Source organism: Aphelocoma coerulescens, chromosome 8 (assembly GCF_041296385.1).
Source record: "Aphelocoma coerulescens isolate FSJ_1873_10779 chromosome 8, UR_Acoe_1.0, whole genome shotgun sequence".
Taxonomy (NCBI): Eukaryota; Metazoa; Chordata; class Aves; order Passeriformes; family Corvidae; genus Aphelocoma; species Aphelocoma coerulescens.
In genome coordinates, this window is record NC_091022.1 from 10,351,157 (window position 1) to 10,369,647 (window position 18,491).

At 38.6% G+C, this 18,491-nt stretch overlaps 1 protein-coding gene across 3 annotated transcripts; it reads right to left on the reverse strand.

The window, feature by feature from the left end:
* Window positions 1-321: 321 nt before the first annotated feature.
* Window positions 322-17,684, reverse strand: ZBTB41 (zinc finger and BTB domain containing 41). Of its 3 annotated transcripts, none has more exons than XM_069022559.1 (11): window positions 17,587-17,684; window positions 15,640-16,844; window positions 14,263-14,470; window positions 13,478-13,547; window positions 10,910-11,057; window positions 10,087-10,216; window positions 9,420-9,515; window positions 8,784-8,890; window positions 7,261-7,366; window positions 6,160-6,248; window positions 322-5,403 (listed from the first exon to the last, which is right to left on the reverse strand). In XM_069022559.1, the coding sequence occupies exons 2-11, from the start codon at window positions 16,760-16,762 to the stop codon at window positions 4,760-4,762; spliced, it is 2,721 nt and encodes a 906-aa protein (XP_068878660.1). In that variant the 5' UTR covers window positions 16,763-16,844; window positions 17,587-17,684; the 3' UTR covers window positions 322-4,759. The 3 variants fall into 3 exon arrangements, with proteins under 3 accessions (XP_068878660.1, XP_068878659.1, XP_068878661.1); XM_069022558.1 differs by having other exon boundaries at window positions 15,640-16,875; XM_069022560.1 differs by lacking the exon at window positions 17,587-17,684 and adding an exon at window positions 16,928-17,195.
* Between the last annotated feature and the right edge of the window lie 807 nt (window positions 17,685-18,491).

Below are 18,491 nucleotides of genomic sequence, written 5' to 3' on the forward strand. Positions count from 1 at the left end.
AGTGACCCAACAACGGCGGGCAGCAGCCGCCGTGACAAACAGCTCTCCGCCCCGCGCTGCAAAGTAAACCCACGAAGCAAGCAAAACCAACATGGGGGGTTTCTGTAAATAAATTTAATTTACAAAATATTTTAAAATTAAAAGTAGAATGAGACGCACAAACTCGATGAAAACATCGGTCTCATCTGTTTCTCTTTCATGAGCTTTAAAACTGAAAAACACACAGCGTACTGTGTTTCTATGCTGTTTAAAAATAAACGGGGGCAGAAATCAAAGCTTAGCACAATGACCCCTGCAAGAAATCCTGTGAAGCACACAATGTTAAGACAAAAGAACTTTACTTTTCCATAGCAAACAAAATTACACATAGGACTGAGTACTTCTACATTTACAGTACACTTCCTAACTTTTCCTTACAGCAAAGGATTTCCCCTAAAAAGACAACTTTAAAGACTTCCATCTAAAATATCAACCTGTACAGATCACATTTAAAACACATTATCTCAATAGATCAGTGACAAAATATTGAGTTCTTTTCCCCTTATTCTTTCATATAAAAGGACCAACATTTAAACATGATCAAGATGGTTATGGGGGATTCAAAAAATTTTGGTTTTACCTTTAATCCATCAAAACCTTTTAAACCAAAACATTTCTTATGAACCATGAAAAAGACCCTTATGGGCTTAAGCAAAGTGACTGCCCTGCATTACATTCTGCCAGTGACATTCTTTGATGCACACGATGAAATAACCAAACTGTTGTGAGACTGTGTTGTAGAGCAGGATCCCACATGGCAAGAGTCACAAGGACCTACAGATAAATGCACTCTGCTTCCCTTTAGCCTCAGGCATATTGGGAACACACAGTCTGGATCAGGTATGCTTGTGTGTTCCATACAGAAAAATTTCACACCTTTTTTATTGTTATCAGGGAAAAAAACCCCTATTCATCTACAACAGAATTCATTCATAATTCTACATTCATGAACTCCTACACAGAAGTTATTTTAAATTTAAAAACTTGAGGGTCATTTATTCCTTAGCAGTCCGTAACACATTTCACGTTCGATCGAGCACATTGCGAGGCAACTCCTCTTCAGTTCTGGAGGCTCTTTCACATTCGTTACAGGGAAATAAGCTCAGCTCTTTGATAACACCAAATACATCTTTTGTCAGTGTGGTCTGGCATGACCCATCTTTAGAAACAACTTTAGAAATATAATCCAGACTATAGTAGTGCTATATTATTAAGGAAACCACAGTCTTACAAAAAAATATCTTCGCCATTACAATGACTGATGTTCAGCATGAAAAGAACCCATGAGGGATACACCTCTGTAAGAAAAGTGTCAGTGCTCAAAGAGGAAATTCCAATATAAATAAATAAAGTGAACATAAAATCCACTAAAAGAATTATAGGCAGTAGCCCAGTCTACAACCAGAAATTTGTATAGCAAAAAAATACAGAATTTAATGTTTAAACAGAACGAGTGCAATAAGTTCTCAGAACCACGCAGCAGTTTGGAGTGAGTACCAGCACGGACTCCACTCTTCTTCCCAAAGGTCAGCATGTGGAAAAGACCAACTTTTTGCAATGTGCCACTAAACCCTCTTTAGAGATCTTTTTAAGACACCTGCTTCTTCCTTCTTTGGCAATAAATGCTCAACTGATCCAGGGACTGCCAGATAAAACATTTATAGTAAATGCCCCCTCCCCATTAACAGCACAAGCACTCTCTGATGAGCACATTAAAATGGAGGGAGCAGACACTAAGGAGTTTCAACCCATGAGCTGCGAGGCGCAGACCTTTGCCCTTTAACCCCAATCTTCCTCACAGGAACTATCCTCTATCACACAGAAACCAGATACTTTCACCTACCAAACGAAGTCCCAGTCCATGAAAATTTACTTTGCTCATATATGGATTTTAAATAGATGTAAAGCCATAAGAATTATAGCTCATGATATTAAATAAAAATAAAAACTATGTATCTAGCACATAAGCTTTCCTATTGTCTTTAACTGTCAACTGGCAATGATCCAGCCTGACCAGCAGGTAAAAACACTAACTAGTAGAGTTATCTGCAAACAAAAGAACACCAAAGAACTAGTAGGTCATCTTTTCCAGGAATGACTAGTAATTCTGGTCACCCAAACAGCAAAGAGAGAGCTCGTTTTTCTGAAAAATGAGTCCTTTTATAGTCCATTTCTTGTTGGGCATGCACGAACATGGAGCCCTTTGAAAGTTTTTGACCTTAATGTTTTCTGAATAAACAACTGAACTAGAAAAAAAGCCATTCTTTAGAATATATATAAAAGGCACGATTATGAAAGAATTTTTAAAAGGACATTATCAAGTAAATATACTCCAAATTCCATTTCAGTGTTTTCCTAGAGTGCCTTCCAAACAGACTGGACTTTAAAAGAAATAATTATTTACCAACCACTTTGAAGCCACTGTTTTGTCAAAATCCTACAATACTTATTTCTACTGTAGGTCAGAAAAGACAAGAAATAACAAAGAATTAGGCTTTTAGTCTGAGCACTGCACTGACACCACTGATGTTGGGTTACTTTCAACAATACAATTACAAATGCAGTAGAAATCATGTTTCGTGTGTACATGAATAGTATGAATATGATACACACATGTAGACTTGATAACTACACATAAACCAGCCATTTTCAAGCCATGGAGTGTAAAGGTGACAGAAACAGTTTTATTTTGAAAGGAGATGAAGGTGGAGTTAGAAAGCAGGAAGGGTAGTACTTGATAGTGTCCTTTCAGAAGGTGGCATTCAATGGCCTTGTTATTGCTGTGTATTTGCTAGTCTTCAGCTTCTTCCCAGATCTATTTACAGCATGTCAGTCTGAACATTCCCAGAGCACAGCTCTAAATTTTACTTTAGAGATACAAACATAGAACAGTTAAACATATGTAGTCCTGTTTTAGAAACTGAACTTTTAAAGTTTAGGACTTCTATTGTGCTTCTTTGGCTAAGTCCTATTTAAATATTGGTAACAATTAAAATTCTATAACTCTGCCACTATTTAACAGCTAACAGAAATCTTTGGTGTGTTTAGGTTAAGAATCCATTAGGGTACAAGCTTCAAAATATGAACATTCATGCAGTTCTGGCCTCTCTCCTGCACACTGCTCAACACTGAAGTAGATGATTAACAGAATCTAACACCAAAGTATCTGAATACAATCTAAAATGATCTGTGTCACTTGAGAGTTTGTAGAACTGTGATGTAAGAGAGCTTGTCACCACAACTCCCCTGTGCTCAGGTCATTGAATAAATTTAACAGTTACAACAATACACATAAATCCAGTTTCCCATTTTAAAGATTTCTTTGAGATAATAATTTAAGAATAGGGAAAACTGGGGGAAAATCTGAATCTTAATTCTCATCTTAGTAAGATGGGAATCTTACTACATAATTCTTGTGAGGAATTATGAAGATTATAAAATTACTGCAGATACTTTCTTTGGCATCATATTCACCAAAAAAAACACAGAATAATTATTTTTAAAGTAGACTTAAAAGAGAAAGTTTGATGAGGCTAAACTATACTAGATTTCATGGTGACACCAGACTTGTAGTTCCAAATGGGTTTTTATGTCTAGTAAAGAAAGAGCTAAAAATAATTAGACATAAAATACTCTCAAGAGTTTAACTTTGGTTTATAAACACAGTACAAGAAAGTGAGAAACAAAACAATTTAATTAGCAACTCACAAGAGATTTATAATTACTGATTTTTTTTTTTTTTTAAATAGAAATTAAGTACTGTTCTGGAACAGTCTTTAAACTTCTCCTCTATCACAGATAACCTGAAAATGGGCACATTAATGTGGGACCCTGACATCACTTCTGCTCTAGCAAGGATAAACCATGCCAAGCCTTTGTGACTGTTCATGGATTAAAATGACGTGGCAAATGCTCCCATTTCTTTCAAAGTTAGAGTGTGGGCTACACTTCAGAAGACAAAGAAGACTGAAAAGGCAAGAAAAAATGCATCTTAAAATTATATAGAACTAAGTTCTATAAGTAGAAAATTAGACAATACCATTGTCTAAATCTTCCCGCATTATTCAATATTAGAGATCAAAGAAGAACTGAGGGCAAATTTAGGCAGCCTAATTGTACTCAGGGGGGATCATCAAACACCTTGTTTAGTGTCTTCATAAAGTATCATAAATCACTTTTTAGAAGAACCTAGTGCCTGTGTGCACTGGCTAGGCTCCAGTCTAGCCACCTTTAAAACCCTCCAAAAATGCCTCAGGCTCAAGGAAATTATATATTAATTTCTGTGTGAAACATAATTCAAAGTTTGTGTTTCATAGCCCCGCCTACCCTTACAAATCTTTCATGAATTTTAAATAGTCCTTATTCTTTTAGAATGCTTTCTATTCCACTTAAAATATTAACTCAAAGTGAGATGCAGAAAGGCAAATAGCCAGATATGTAATTACATTTTCAGCCACTATCCTTAAAAGATATTTCAGAGCATTATTTTTAAAAGATCATCTATAAGATTTTTAAAAACTCTTAAAATCACAAGAAACACTCTCTCAGTATGCATCAAAATGTGCCTAAATGTTCAAACATTATGTAAACAAATTGTTTTCCCAAAACTATGCCGAAGACTTAATGAGTCCAAATAAAATATAAAATATAAATCTCAGTTGCCAAATCAGCCTTCTGGTGGCCGATGGCTTAGTAAATTAGGTGGAATGTTATGGTCTGATCATGAATGTTCATTGTTTGAAATATTCTGTACAGTCGAAGTTGTATCTAGCCCCAGTAAAGTTCCAAGATATGACTGGTCTCTAGGATCCAACATTTGCTCAGGCCTTACAGGGTGAACGATATTTGCAGGCTGTGGAGTCAGGGTGTATTTCTCAAGGAAGGAGAGCTCCGTCGCTCGCTGATAATCCGGCTGCTCCGGCTGCGGGGGAAGGATGCCGTGGGACTGAGCACTGTGCTGCACCAGCTCTGCTTGGGGGTCTGGCATGGGAACGGGCACCAGAGTCACAGGCACACACACTTCTGGGGATACATTCTGCAGCAAAGTTTTGGCTTCTGATTGATATGCTTTGGACTGTTCCACATACTGTTTAGCCTCAGTCTGGTAAACTTTGTCATCAGAGGTGTACTGCACTGGTAAGGAGACTAGCTTTTCCTCTGGAGAAGATTCCAGTGCCTCTTCTGCAGCCTTAGATCCATGCACATGATCAATGTGATACTTCAGCTTGTCTTTTCGTTTAAATGTTGCATTGCAGTGCTGGCAATTAAAAGGTCGAGCATCTGAATGAATAACCATGTGCTTTGTTAATGTCTTCTTAATTCTGAAAGACTGATTACAGATCTGACATTTGTAGGGCTTCTCACCTGTAAAGACAGAGAAGTAACAATTAGCTCTTCTGAGTAACACCAGATCATACATAAATATGCAAATACCTTCCATGGTCTATGGCATCAAGACCTACTATAAAACAATTTTACTGAAAAACAGTGTAAGTTTAGCATCAATTCTGGAATCAAGCGAGTCATCAGAAGTTTGTCTAGAAGTTATATTGGCATGCTCTTCTCCTTACATACAATTCTCTCATACAATACTTTGGACTTACGTTAGAATACAAAATAAATTTAAAAAAACAGTCTTTCAACTGCTATGATACTGGGATTAAATGAGTTCAGTTTGTACTTCTATCCATTTCAAAAGGACAATGGTTTTCCTAAATACAAGGCAGGAAAAACAAAGTCAAACAGAAAGGACATAACCCTTTCCAAAGGGAGTTCAATCTTTGTTTAGATTACCACTTGAAATGCAGTAATCTCTGGAGCACAGAAACATTTAGAAGGTCTGGGTACATTTGTCAAGAACACACACCAGTGAACTAAAGAGGAGGTGTAGAGAGTGTCCCACAAACCTGAGCTGAGATTATCACTATTCCAGCTAAACAGAGGGAGAACTGTATTCAGGAATGGCCAGCATATGAGAATGAATAAAATCTTGCTGCTTTCTCCTACTCTTGTTCTGCATGCTCAACAGCCATAATGAATTAAATAATTGAATCAATATTGATGCATAAAAATACATTCCTACGTGTTTTGTGGTTTAGTTGGGGATTATTTTATTGTTACCTGAATGTGTCCTAAAATGCATTTCCAAACTTGATTTCCCTTTAAAAACTTTCTTACAGACTTCACACTGGTGAAATGTTGCTTTATATCTTTAAAGAGAAAAATACATTTCATGTTATTTTTTTGTAACCAACTAACAGTAAAGCTATGTGCACAGTCCTTTCTGCAATCTTTAACTGCAAAATAGCTAAATATCAAACTTTCCAAATGTCCTCACTTATGTTCCTATTTCCCAGCATCTACATACCAATAAGGTCAAGCAGATTCTTTTCAATATTCAATTTTATTCTCTGCCAGGATGACATTTAAGTATTCAAAGAACAAATCCACCAAAACTTCTTTTTTAACCCCAAAAATCTCCATAAGTAACATTTTTTTGCCCAACATCCACAAGGAGCTTTTACTTTGACAGAATCAGGCCACAAATAAGATTCTAGGAATGGCAGAATTTCTAGGTAGGCTACTGCCTACCAAAGGAAAAAACCAGAAAAAGCAATGCACTGTACTTTTAAATCAGGCACGTCTTTAATGGATTCTACACAACACTAATGGGTACTAACAGCTAAAACACATCATCTGAAAAACAGCTAGGGCTGTTTCAAATATCTGAGAGGTTTATTTTTAGAGCTCAAGAATTTTAAAACCCTATTGCATTTTCAAGTTAGAGACATAAAGGGTTTTCAAAGTTTTTACCTACTTTCAGAGCCACTAATCTGCTGCCAGCTTCTAAAATACCTTAAGTGTGAGGTAATTCTCACAGTGCTTACATGATGAGTATAAATTCAGTTTTAACTAGTCTGCAATGAGAATATTACAGCAAACCATCAACTAAGAAAACACTGAGACAGATAAAATTGACAGATTAAAATCTGATCCTTTTTAATGCTTTATTTACTTAATTATGCTACAAAGGAAATATCTTGCTTAAATTGTGAAGGCAATTTTCTGACATCCCCTTCAAACTGTAATAATGATATCTCTATCAAGACTGAGGTACAGGCATAACAAACACAGTTTAGCAGAATTCTGCTCACACATGCAAGTCCCAGCATCAGTTACAGCACAGAAATACTTACGCAGCTGTAAAAATCCCATACTTACTTCTGCCAAACTTTCTCCCCTAGATGAACACTTTTATAATGAACAGTAAGGTGATCTCGACGGCCAAAACATTTTCCACATTCCTCACACTGATGTGCTTTTTCACCTACAAGGGCAAAATTCAATACATTTTGGTTAAATCTTTTAGAGTTTATTATATGTCTATGACTATATCATGTTCCCAAAGTTCAGCCCATCAAGCTCTTCCACACCTCACTTGGAGAAGGATTCTCTCTTACCAAAGAAGAAAATTCAGCAAGCATGATGGTTCTATCAGAGTAAGGATTTTACCACTTTTTATGTAGGACTATTCCATATCATTCCTATAAAGAAATTTGTGTTCAAGTCAAGAGACACTTCCCCAAACGCTCACTGCATGGGAGGTACAAATGAACGACTGGGAATGCACTCTCTTCATTATGACCTGAAAAGTGATACCTTCAATAATTCAGCTGTTTTAAAAGAGAAGCTCATTGAAACATACCAATTATTTTCAGCTACTTATTTGTCAAACTTAAAATTACACCACAGTATTTCTCTTTTTAATTATCCTGATGTACATAGTTACCTTTTTCTTTTATGCTGCTGTTTAAAAGTATCTTGATGCTTTTTAGTCATCTTGAGATCTTCCACAAAGTGGCAGAATATTTCTTCTCATGTAAGTAGGGGTGTGGACAGTCAAAGAATGTAACTTTCTAGAGGGGGGAAAAGCAAATAGAGCAGAAAAGAGGATTTTTTTTTCTTTTTTTTTTTTTTTTTTGGTACTTGGAGTTTTCAAAGATTTCTTTATTTCATAGCAGATATTATGACTTCAAACACCAGGAAAGAAGCTGTCTTTCAAATAAAGACTCAGGAAGTTTAGACTCTGATCACTTTCCTATCTTCATGCTGCCTAGAAAGTATTTTGTCTCCTAGAAGGCCGTATTTCCTCTGGATCCTGTTGTAAAAAAGTCACCAGTGAATCTTTGCTCTTCCTATACATTTGAGAACCATTCTGCTCTCAGTGCAACAGATTATTTTTCTCCCTCCTGATCATGCCCATCTGTTCATAGGGCTGATTCCTTCAGCCTTCCTTCCCTCTTTCCCATAAGAGAGACTTCAGAAACACCTCTCTGATGTTCTTAAATTAAAGTGATCAGTGTACAAACTTTGACAGCTTCTTCTGCATTGTGGCAATAGCGTTTCACACAACTGCTATTAAAAAAAAGAAATCTGAACTCATTAAAAAATCCTCCTTTTTCACTTTTGCTTTATGTATTTATGATTTTTAAAGCAATTCACTGTTACATGTTTTTGACTGTCCCTCGGCTTTCTATGGTATCATGGAGGAAACATTTGGCTTTTAAACTTTTAAAACATGTACAATTAACCCTATTTTAGTAAACCTTAAAAAGAGTGGCAGGAACTTTTCTCAGGCCTAAAACATTGCATGTACTGAAAAAAAAAAAATCCATAAGGAACTTTTTATTTGGTGTTATTTCAAAATAGTAATTCTGAAGCAAATTTCCAAAGAAGATACCTACCTGAATGTATTTTTTTGTGTTTTGTCAGATGGTCATGTCGAATAAATGTCTTCCCACATTCTTCACATTCATATCTTTTGTCATCATGATGCACTCTTAGATGAAGTCTGCATATTTAGTCATAAACATAACCATAAAATGCAATTTTGTTAACATAATCTGTACTGCCAATTCGTCAGAAAACAGCAGAAAATGCAGTCTTTAATGCTTCACATAAGTACCAGGAAGTAACTTTCAGCTGAGGTGCACCTAAATTGTTCTTAGAAAGCAAGAGAGAACCGAGCTAAACTCTCTTATGTGGCATTAATTTAGGGGGATATTTCAGTCCTCTGCTTATTTTCTCGTTGAGGAACAAAAACACAGAAGTTTTAGATGTGCAAAAAACCCAGCTCTGAGAAAAGATTTGTAGAGGGTTTTGTTTGTGTTTAAGCCATTAATGTATTAAAAATTAAATGAATTCTCACAGATTATTAAAATATTTTAAATATTGAAAGATGTTTAGAACATGTACTAATGCTCTCAGAGGTGGACTACATCAAACACCTACATTATAAAGAATTATGTCAATTACATGAACACAAATATATCACCAAATAAGAAAAACAGTTTGGCAGCTTGTTTAATAAAAATCTGTACCTGTAAGAGCTTCCATGACGAAAACTCTGCCCACAAATACTGCAAAGATGAGGCTTCTCTCCACTGTGAATTCTCAGATGTTCTTTCAAAGTTGTTCTGTTTAACAAAGGCAGTAAAATGTAATTTTAAGCAATGTTCCTGCCACTTTAAAGTGAAGCATACTATAATTTTCTCAATTTCTTTTACTATGATGGATCACAATATATCCAAATGGCAGTATAAATTCAGATATACACACCTATACATGCATTCAAAGACAGTCTGGCAACCTATTTACTGAACCAACTGGGACTAGAAACAGTAGCAGGAAAGAAATGAAACACCGTCCCAACACAAATTTGGAAAACATACATTAAAGAAAACATCTTTCCCAAAAAATTGCAAGATGTTTTTGCACAATAGAGAAACTGTAAGGGAAGTGAATGAGAGGTAAGACTTTCCTAATATATTTGCACTTCATAACTAATTACCTACAGTTGTCACCCTTAATTTTAGAGGTGATCAGAAAACCATATGCTACCTGTGGCTCCGGCACTATCTTTTAATACACTAATGCTCTGAAATGGCCTCATTTATGTTTAAAACACAAAGCATACTCAACAGCAATCAAAGTATGCTACAGATTTCTGTGTTCTGCTGAAGTTGAAGTAGTCAGCCAAGTCCTTACCGTTCCCTGACGGATTTTCCACAGATGAAACACGTCCATTTCCTCTTTCCCCCATGAGTACATTCTATGTGGCGTTTCAGATTCCCCGTGTCATTAAACTGGCGGCCACAAATATCACAAGGAAAAGGCCCTACAAGCAGACAGACACACAGAGCAGGACTGACTGTCAGCTAAACTAAACTACAAGCCCAGACTGGTTACTTTTGAAAACCCTCATCAATTAGAAAGCAAAAGTTTTGTCCAACAGATTATTCATGTTTAGTACAGTCAGCACACTTTAGTTAGATTTCGTGAGCTTTCTGCTAAATTACTTCTAAGACCTGGTATTTTGGCAAATTTCATGACCGTAAAGCAAAAATTTAGAATTCATAGTCAAAATCAATTAAGCCAAATTATACCACTTGAAATAATAAATTCCTATCACCCATCTAGTTCCTACCCAGCAGAAACAATCAGTTGTATAAAAAAGTCTGCAGAATACTTCAGGAGGAAAGGAAAAGGTCTTTTGAAATCTTCAGGAAGAATCTGACTCCATAGCTGAGAATCAATTTCATGCAAAAAAGTTTTCAAATTAAACTAACCTTAATTCTTCTTCCCCCTCAAAATTCCGACTTTTTTGGGTACAACAGAATGCCTCAAAAAGGCAGCTGAACACAAAAGTAAAAACCCAACCAACAAAAAAACCCTCAAAGAACTCTCCCCCAAAAGTGGAAGAGAGAACTGCAAAAAGAGGTGAGGTGGAAACAGACTGACCAGGACATAAAATGGTGGGGAGGTTTTACTTTAAATCTAGTGTTTACATGTCAGAAGGAGGTTTCTATACCGAGATGGAATTTTTCTTGATGTTTCAGTCTTGCAAACCGGGATTTAAAATGCTCTTCACAGTAGGTACATTTGAAGGGTTTATCCTGAGAGTGAAGGATCATATGCTCTTCTAAGTGAGGTCTTCGAGTGAAAGATTTCTTACAAATCTGAAATGATAACACATTTTGTCAAAAATACATCAGGTATAACCAGATTCTTTTCCTATTCATAAACTCCTAACAGTTTATTTTATCTGCTCTCTGCACCAACGTAAGATTGAACATGTATTCTTCAAAAGCCTACTCTATGCCATTATGTAAAGCCTTGCAGTCAACATCCCAACCAACCTGTGCTCTACATAAACCATAGACAACTGTACTGTATAGATTAGGATGCAGATCCATGGCAGCCTAGATTGACTACCAGCAATTCCTGCATGCAGTTACATGTTCCTCCCCAATCCTTCTTTCTACTGACTCCAGCACTTCCCAGACTCTCTTCCTAGACTGTTTCAACACAGTAACTCAGCAGAAAATATCCTAATAAAAAAAAGCAAATAGCTTTGGCTTGGTTTTGGATGCTGAAACAGCTTAGTTGGACTGTGGTAAAAATTATTGTAGCATAAGCTACTGTAGAACCTGAGTCACACCTGTTCCTTTATTTCCTCTGGGAAATTCTATGACAGCAGATATTCAAGAGAAAATGCCAATACCAACAAAGAAATACAACTCAAAATATATTTTAGAACTACAGGACCTTCACAAGCCTAACATTATGTGTGCTTTTTAGTACTGCTTTCACATTAACCAAAACGGAAATGTTCAAGAATTATTAGTAGTGACTAAAGTATGTATGCAATACAATTACAGAACTGAATCCACAGCTCAAATTTAGGCACTTAAACCAGGTATTACAATCTATCATCAGGGTCCTATGCTTCAACATAAACCAACAGAGTGCTCACTTATTTCCCTGTGAGACTTCTGCTGTTGTTTATGACAGCTCCATTGAGCACTACAATTCCCACATATTAACTCATGCAATCAGCTTCTCAGAGCACACATGAATAAGGAAATCAAAAGCAGCAGCTTTATTGGTTTAAAAACTCATTAATGTTAAATATATGTGCAAGAAAATCCCATATTTGAACAAACTATAAAGCCCTCTTTCTTTTCCTTGCTATTAATATCTATTGTTTGTGTTAATTCGCTCATATTCCTCAAGGATTAAAATATGGTCAGCAAATCCTGCTGTTCACAAATGGATTACAGCATAAACCAACAACCTTAATGAATCCTGCAACTTACATCTGTGGCACCTTTGCTCTCCGAGCACACCATACAAACTGAAAGTCCCAGCACAGCACCCAAGGGTCCTGTTCAATTTCCAACTGGTATAAAAGTTGGAATTCTACCTGCTTTTAATTCAAGTCAATTTTCAATGCACATGAGCTGGTACAAGAGAAGCAGCTCACTTCTCTAAAAATTTCTACTTATAATTTTCAAGTTAAAAAATAAACCCACAAACCAGGAAGTGGAGTTCCTTAAATCACTCATCTGGTAACACACTTTCCCAGGACAAATGTCAACAATGTTGCACAATTGATTGCCACTATTAAAATGTTTCTTATCTAGTAACAAACAGAATCTGTAACACGCTCACACAATATAACTTCACCTGGATGTTGATGAACTTCACCCTTTGTGGAACCATGTAAAAACCTCAAACCATGATCCCAATAGCTGCACAATGAACACTACAAATTCCTACACCTGATATCTCCCAACTTCCTACTGTATGTGTACAAGTGAAAGTTCCCAAATAAAGCAAGGTTTGTAATTATGTTACAGCCCCTAATATTGCAGACATACAGCAGCATACAGCAGTTTACACAAACAAAAAAGCTGCCCTAAAAACCAAAAAGGAAACCAATTCCCTTAAAAAAAACATAACAACAACAAAACCCCACATCTGAAACCTTGAAACATTATTTGGAAGCACACACATAGAGAATGGAAACTCTACAAGCTCCTTTTTAAAGCAGATGTAGTTTCACACATATACCTCTCCTGGGGAAAATCAAAAAAAGTATTCTATGCTTTTACAACTAGAGATAAATTTAGCACAAATTTACAACTCTGCTGACATGCATATGCAGCCAAATTAGAAAGTGTTTCATATTTAGCATGTATTTTCCTCACTATTGAGAGATCCTTCCTAAAACAGGATACTTTATAGTCAGTGCTTGATGTGTGTAATTAACAGGAGAGCAAATACTGTTTTTAAAGTATTCATAACACTCAAGTCTAATCATCTGTAAATGGATGTATTTGAATAACAGTAATAACTGATCACATCAAAAAATACTGCCTCTAACTACTTTAGAATTCAAATTGGTATTGTTTATCTGACCAGAGGCTGTACATATAGACAAAGTTCAGTCCTTAAATCAGCATATAGAGGAAATGTGTAACCATCACTTACAACGCTTTCTGAGATTTCACAGAAACACACACCAGATTTTCATTAAAGTTGACAGAAGGTGAACTCTATATGAAAAAACCATATGTACTGAAGGATTACTTACATCACACTTCCAACCTTCACTTTTTGTCTTCTTGATAGAAAGAAATTCTTGTACATTCTCTGGATGAAACCTAGGTGAAAGACAGAAGCTGAAAGTAGTCATAGCTTTCTAAGAGGAAGATGATCCAAATACTAAATATCTATTTCTAAGCTTTATAGGTCATGGAACTTGATCACCACACTGGCAGAATAGAACACTGATACTGAAACAATTTCTAATTGCACAAGTAACTGGAAAGTAGTGCTGACTATGGATTCCTGTAGAACCTCATACAACAGTTGATAAGAGAGAGGGCAGTTTCAACTTATGGATATTTACAAAGAAAGAAGGAAAAAAGCAGTATGAAAATAATACCTTACAATTAGACCTGTCATAAATTATTTATCTAAAAGCATCTGAATAGGTTTAGACACCTATTATCATCAACAGTAAAACACTGACATCTACAACTAAAGAAGGTATTTTATTCTGCCTTCACATTAAAAGCAGTGCAGCTAATTATTAAGACTGATGTGTTCTGACTGACTGCGCTAGCTCATCTGAAAGTTTCTAAAATTTATAATAAAAACTTTTGGCACAACCCCCCATAGAAGCACTACTGCTATTTCTTACAGCAGGTTAGGTGATACTGCTAATCCCCATGCCCTCTGAAAAGGCACTTATTTGAAAAAAATAGTTATAAAAATAATGCAAAATATGCTGTATTTATACATATGTTTATCTTCACTTCTGAAATGAAAAAAGTACTTCTTCAGAAATGCCAGACACATTAAGCTCATACTTGCCTCTTGACGTGCTTTGCTAAGGTCTTTTTGCTTGCATGCAGCTTATTGCAGTAGGGACATTTGTGTTCCTTCTTATGGAAGTCAGTGTCACTGGAGTGTTTCTTCCTGTGGACTGTCAGGTTGGACTTGGTTGAGTAGCGCTGGTGACAAATATCACATTCAAAAGGCTTCTCACCCGTGTGGACACGTGTGTGGCTCTCGTATTTGCCTGGACGACAAAATGAAATCTGTTAGCATGAACTGTAACAGGAATCATCTGTAATAGGCATGTCTGGGGTTTGTTCTATAATGTCTCTCACACGTAGTCAAGCTCTAAGTAACCTCCACATCCATCTAAAGATTCCTGCTGGCTTACAGCACTGAAAACTGCCCAGTGCTCACCTGGTATGTTTGATCCAAGGTCCCTTCAAACACTTCCATCTTCCTGTAAATCTGTGCAAGGGTTACAAGTCACTCTTGTTCAACCCTACAGCATAGTCTGATCTTAAATACTGCAAGTTACAGTACTATTCTTTCACTACACTGATCATGAAGTACCTTTGCAGAATGGGGAACAGCCTCACAACAAACTGATAATCTTAAGGTACTTTCAAGTAGCAAAACACTGAACAAAAGATATAGACCCTTGCACATTATCTGTATTTGGGACCCAACACACTACCATAAACAAAAATGCTACTCGCTCATTTCTTTCACATCACTTGTATTTCCTCTTCTGTTTGCCAATTTTTTTCTAAGGACAGAATTCTGTCCTACCCTGTGGATAAACCTACCTCGAGTCAATAGCAGCCTCTCTGCTTTGTACTAGATTTACTTTTTTCTCTGTAGAACATACATGCATCCTGCTGTATGGTACTGTTAAATTTATGAGCTTCTGTAGCTCATAAATTTACATATAAGTCAATTGTCCATTGTAATACAAGCTTATAAAGAAATACTTATGTATCACTTGTTTTAATGCATGCTTGTCATGCATTTTTTGAGAACTAGAATTCTAAGTTACGGAAGCGCAAAGAGAACAGAGCTTCCAATGTGTGCAGAACCAAAATGTACCGTTTCAACCCGAAAATTTACAAGCCACTTATTTCTGCACAGTAGCTGAGCTTTTACACACCACGCTAATAACTAGAATCCACAGCAATGAAAGAGAAATAAATGTAGTATTTGCAGATTTTTAAAATAATTTGCTCAGATAATTTATTGAACTATTTAGCACCACAGACATAACTTAATACACTTCAAGAAATTAGCAGCACACTGGATCAGTGAGATGATCCAGAAATTCTTATGTTCACCCTCCAGGACAGAGAAAAAGCTTGGTTTATTTCCTACATAAACAACACCACCATGAACAATATCAACCTAACTCACTCTTACCTATTCGATCAAACTTTTTGTCACACTTGGGACACTGCAGTAGTTTTTTGCTACTGCTTTGAATGATGACTGGAGCTAAACCTTCAGGAATATTCCCCATTGAGTCAACTGCCTCAGAACCTTCTTCAGCATCGTTCTGCTCCTTTTCGCTTTGTTCTTCAGATTCCGAATCTTCACCGGACATTTCCTCTTCCTGCCCGTCTTCATCCGCATTGCACTCACTTTCACTGTCTTCAAATTCACTTCTCTCAGATGTCTCCTTGTCAGAACTGACTTTTTCCAAATTGCTGTCAGAGGCATCACCACTTTCATTGTCACTGGTATCGAATTTAGCTGGACATTTACGGCTTCTTGTGGAGCGTCTGGTGGAAAAGCTGGCCTTCTCAACCATTTTTAACCCATGCTTTCTTTCCAGGGAAAGGGGGCGGTGGGCTTTAGCCAAATGATTTTCTAAGGACTTCTTGTAACAGAAACTTCGACCACAAAAAGTGCACTGATGACTATTTAATAGTTTACCTGTCAGTTCACTGAGTGTTTCTACGGGTGTAGGGGCATCAGTTACCACATCAGTCTGTACATTGGAAACGCTTTCGTTATTTAGTAACTTCACTGCATCTATGATATCTAAAAATTTTGCCGCTTCCAGCACTAATGGAATTTCATTTTTATACACAAAAAACTCAGAAGTGTAAAGAAACTCAAGCAAATGTTGAAAGACAGAATGAGTTACATGATCTAATGTGACGACATCGGTGCTTGGATTTTTACTCAAACACGCATGAAAATAACTACTCCCAACAGCCACAACAACTTTGTGAGCACTAAATTCTTTTCCTTCTACAATTATGAGTAAATCACAAAACGACGGGTGTTTCTGTCTATCGTCATTTAAGTATTTAAGTAGATTTTTGTTATATTGCAATGAGCTTAGGAGCTTTCTTTGTTCCGGTGATGGTGAAAGATCTTGGGAAGATCCGAGCTGATCTGCAGGAGCTATTTCTGCAGACTTGGAGACAATTTGTTGTGCACAGTCCACTACAAGAATCTGTTCTGAAGTATCTTTCTCATGGCCAAGATGAACCTTTTCATTTAGACTTGCAGCGAGCCGTCTCCTTTTCTTCATTGCAAAAGTGCAACTTCAGGATCAGGAGCTTCATAGGTGATCAGCAAAGAATTCCTGTGAAGACTTGGTTCTGCTCCGGACCCTAAGAAAATATGCAACAGTAAATTCATACTCTGCAAAAGAATTATGATAAAAATTACTCTTAGCACTTAAACATTACTTCACCTTTTAATAATGCTTTCTATATGTCACTGTTAGTTTTATGTATCTGCGGAACTGTGGCTTTTACTAAATCATTAAAATCTCTTCGCGTTTCAGACCACGGCATAACCTGCTGCGAGCCAGCGAGCAGACACTGCCTATTATTAGCTCTAAGGCGGCGGCTGGGCTGGCTTCGCTCGGCTCCCGGCCGCATTTAGCCTGTGCACCACTCCAGGCAGACGTGCACTGTTGTTATTATTATAGCACCGAAGCTCGTTCTCTTTCCGTTTCACCCCACCAGGGCAAAGCCACCCCAGCTGCTGCTCGGGCCGGGCCAGACCCGCCCGGGTGCCTGCCGGGGCCGCCTGGCCCGGCCCCGCCGCGCCTGTCCCCGCCGAGCGGCCGCGCTTCTCCCGGCCCGGGGACCCGGGGACGCTGCCTTTGTCCCCCGCCCAGAGCAGGGCGGGGCAGGGCCGGACGAGCGGGATCGGCGGCACCGAGCGCGGGGGCACCGAGGACACCGCGGTCCCGCGGTGCTTAAAATGGCCGCGCCCGCCCCCCTGTCCCGTCCTGCCCTGCCCCGTCCCGTCCCGTCCCGTCCCGTCCCGTCCCGTCCCGTCCCGTCCCGTCCCGTCCCGTCCCGTTCCCCCCCGCTGCCCCCGGCGCAGCCCCGTCCCTCGCACCTGCGCGGAGCCGGGCGCTCCCCGGGGCCGCTCGGCCGCCCAACGCCGCTGCCCCCGCTCCGGCCCCGCGCCCGCCGCTTCCGGGACCGCCGCCCGCGTCAGCGGGGTCACGGCGGCGCTTCCGAGCGGGGCGGGGCGCGGCGGCTGCGCGGGCGGGACCGGGGCCGGGAGGGGGCTACGCCCTGGCAGGGCCCGGCCTCAGAACGCCGCCCGGAGGGTAAAAATAGCGAGGAAGAAGCGGGAGAGGTCGCCCAAACGGCGCCAGGGACTCGGGAGGGCCGAGCTGTCACCGGCTCTGCGCCCTGATACCCCACTGACTCTGTTTCCTGCTTCAAAGTAGGGCACATAAGGGCTTGGAAATTCCCGGGTTTCGTGCTTCCCGTTGTCCTTTTCAATAACACGAATTTGAATTTGTTTCCTGCTTGAGTGTTTTGAAGCAGCTGACGTAAATCGTTGTGAAATTCCCAGTTTCCTCACTTCGCGGGTGGCAAAAGGAGCAGCCCCAGGGGTGCCCCTCGGCTCGGGGGAGCCGCTCGGGCTGCAGCTCCTCAGTGTATCGAAGGCACTGCCTTCTGCTCCTTCCAGCTCCATCTCTCCCAGGATAACCAATTGCCAGTGACAATGTGACACCGAAAATGAGCTTGTTTTTCCCGACAGCCTTAAAGAAGGATTAATGCAGGATTAAACTTTATTCCACTACATGCATTCTGTATTTATGATCTGCAAATGGGTACTGAGCAAAGTGTGACTCGAAGGTGTTGGTTGCATTTTTCCATAAAAATGCAATGTAAATACTGAATGTTTTTAAAGCATTTGTTACCTCCTGAGTGTTGCTGTACTACCTGTACTGACCGCCCTGCATTTTCCTTGAAGTCTACAATTATTTAGCTTTGGCTTTAGGTTTG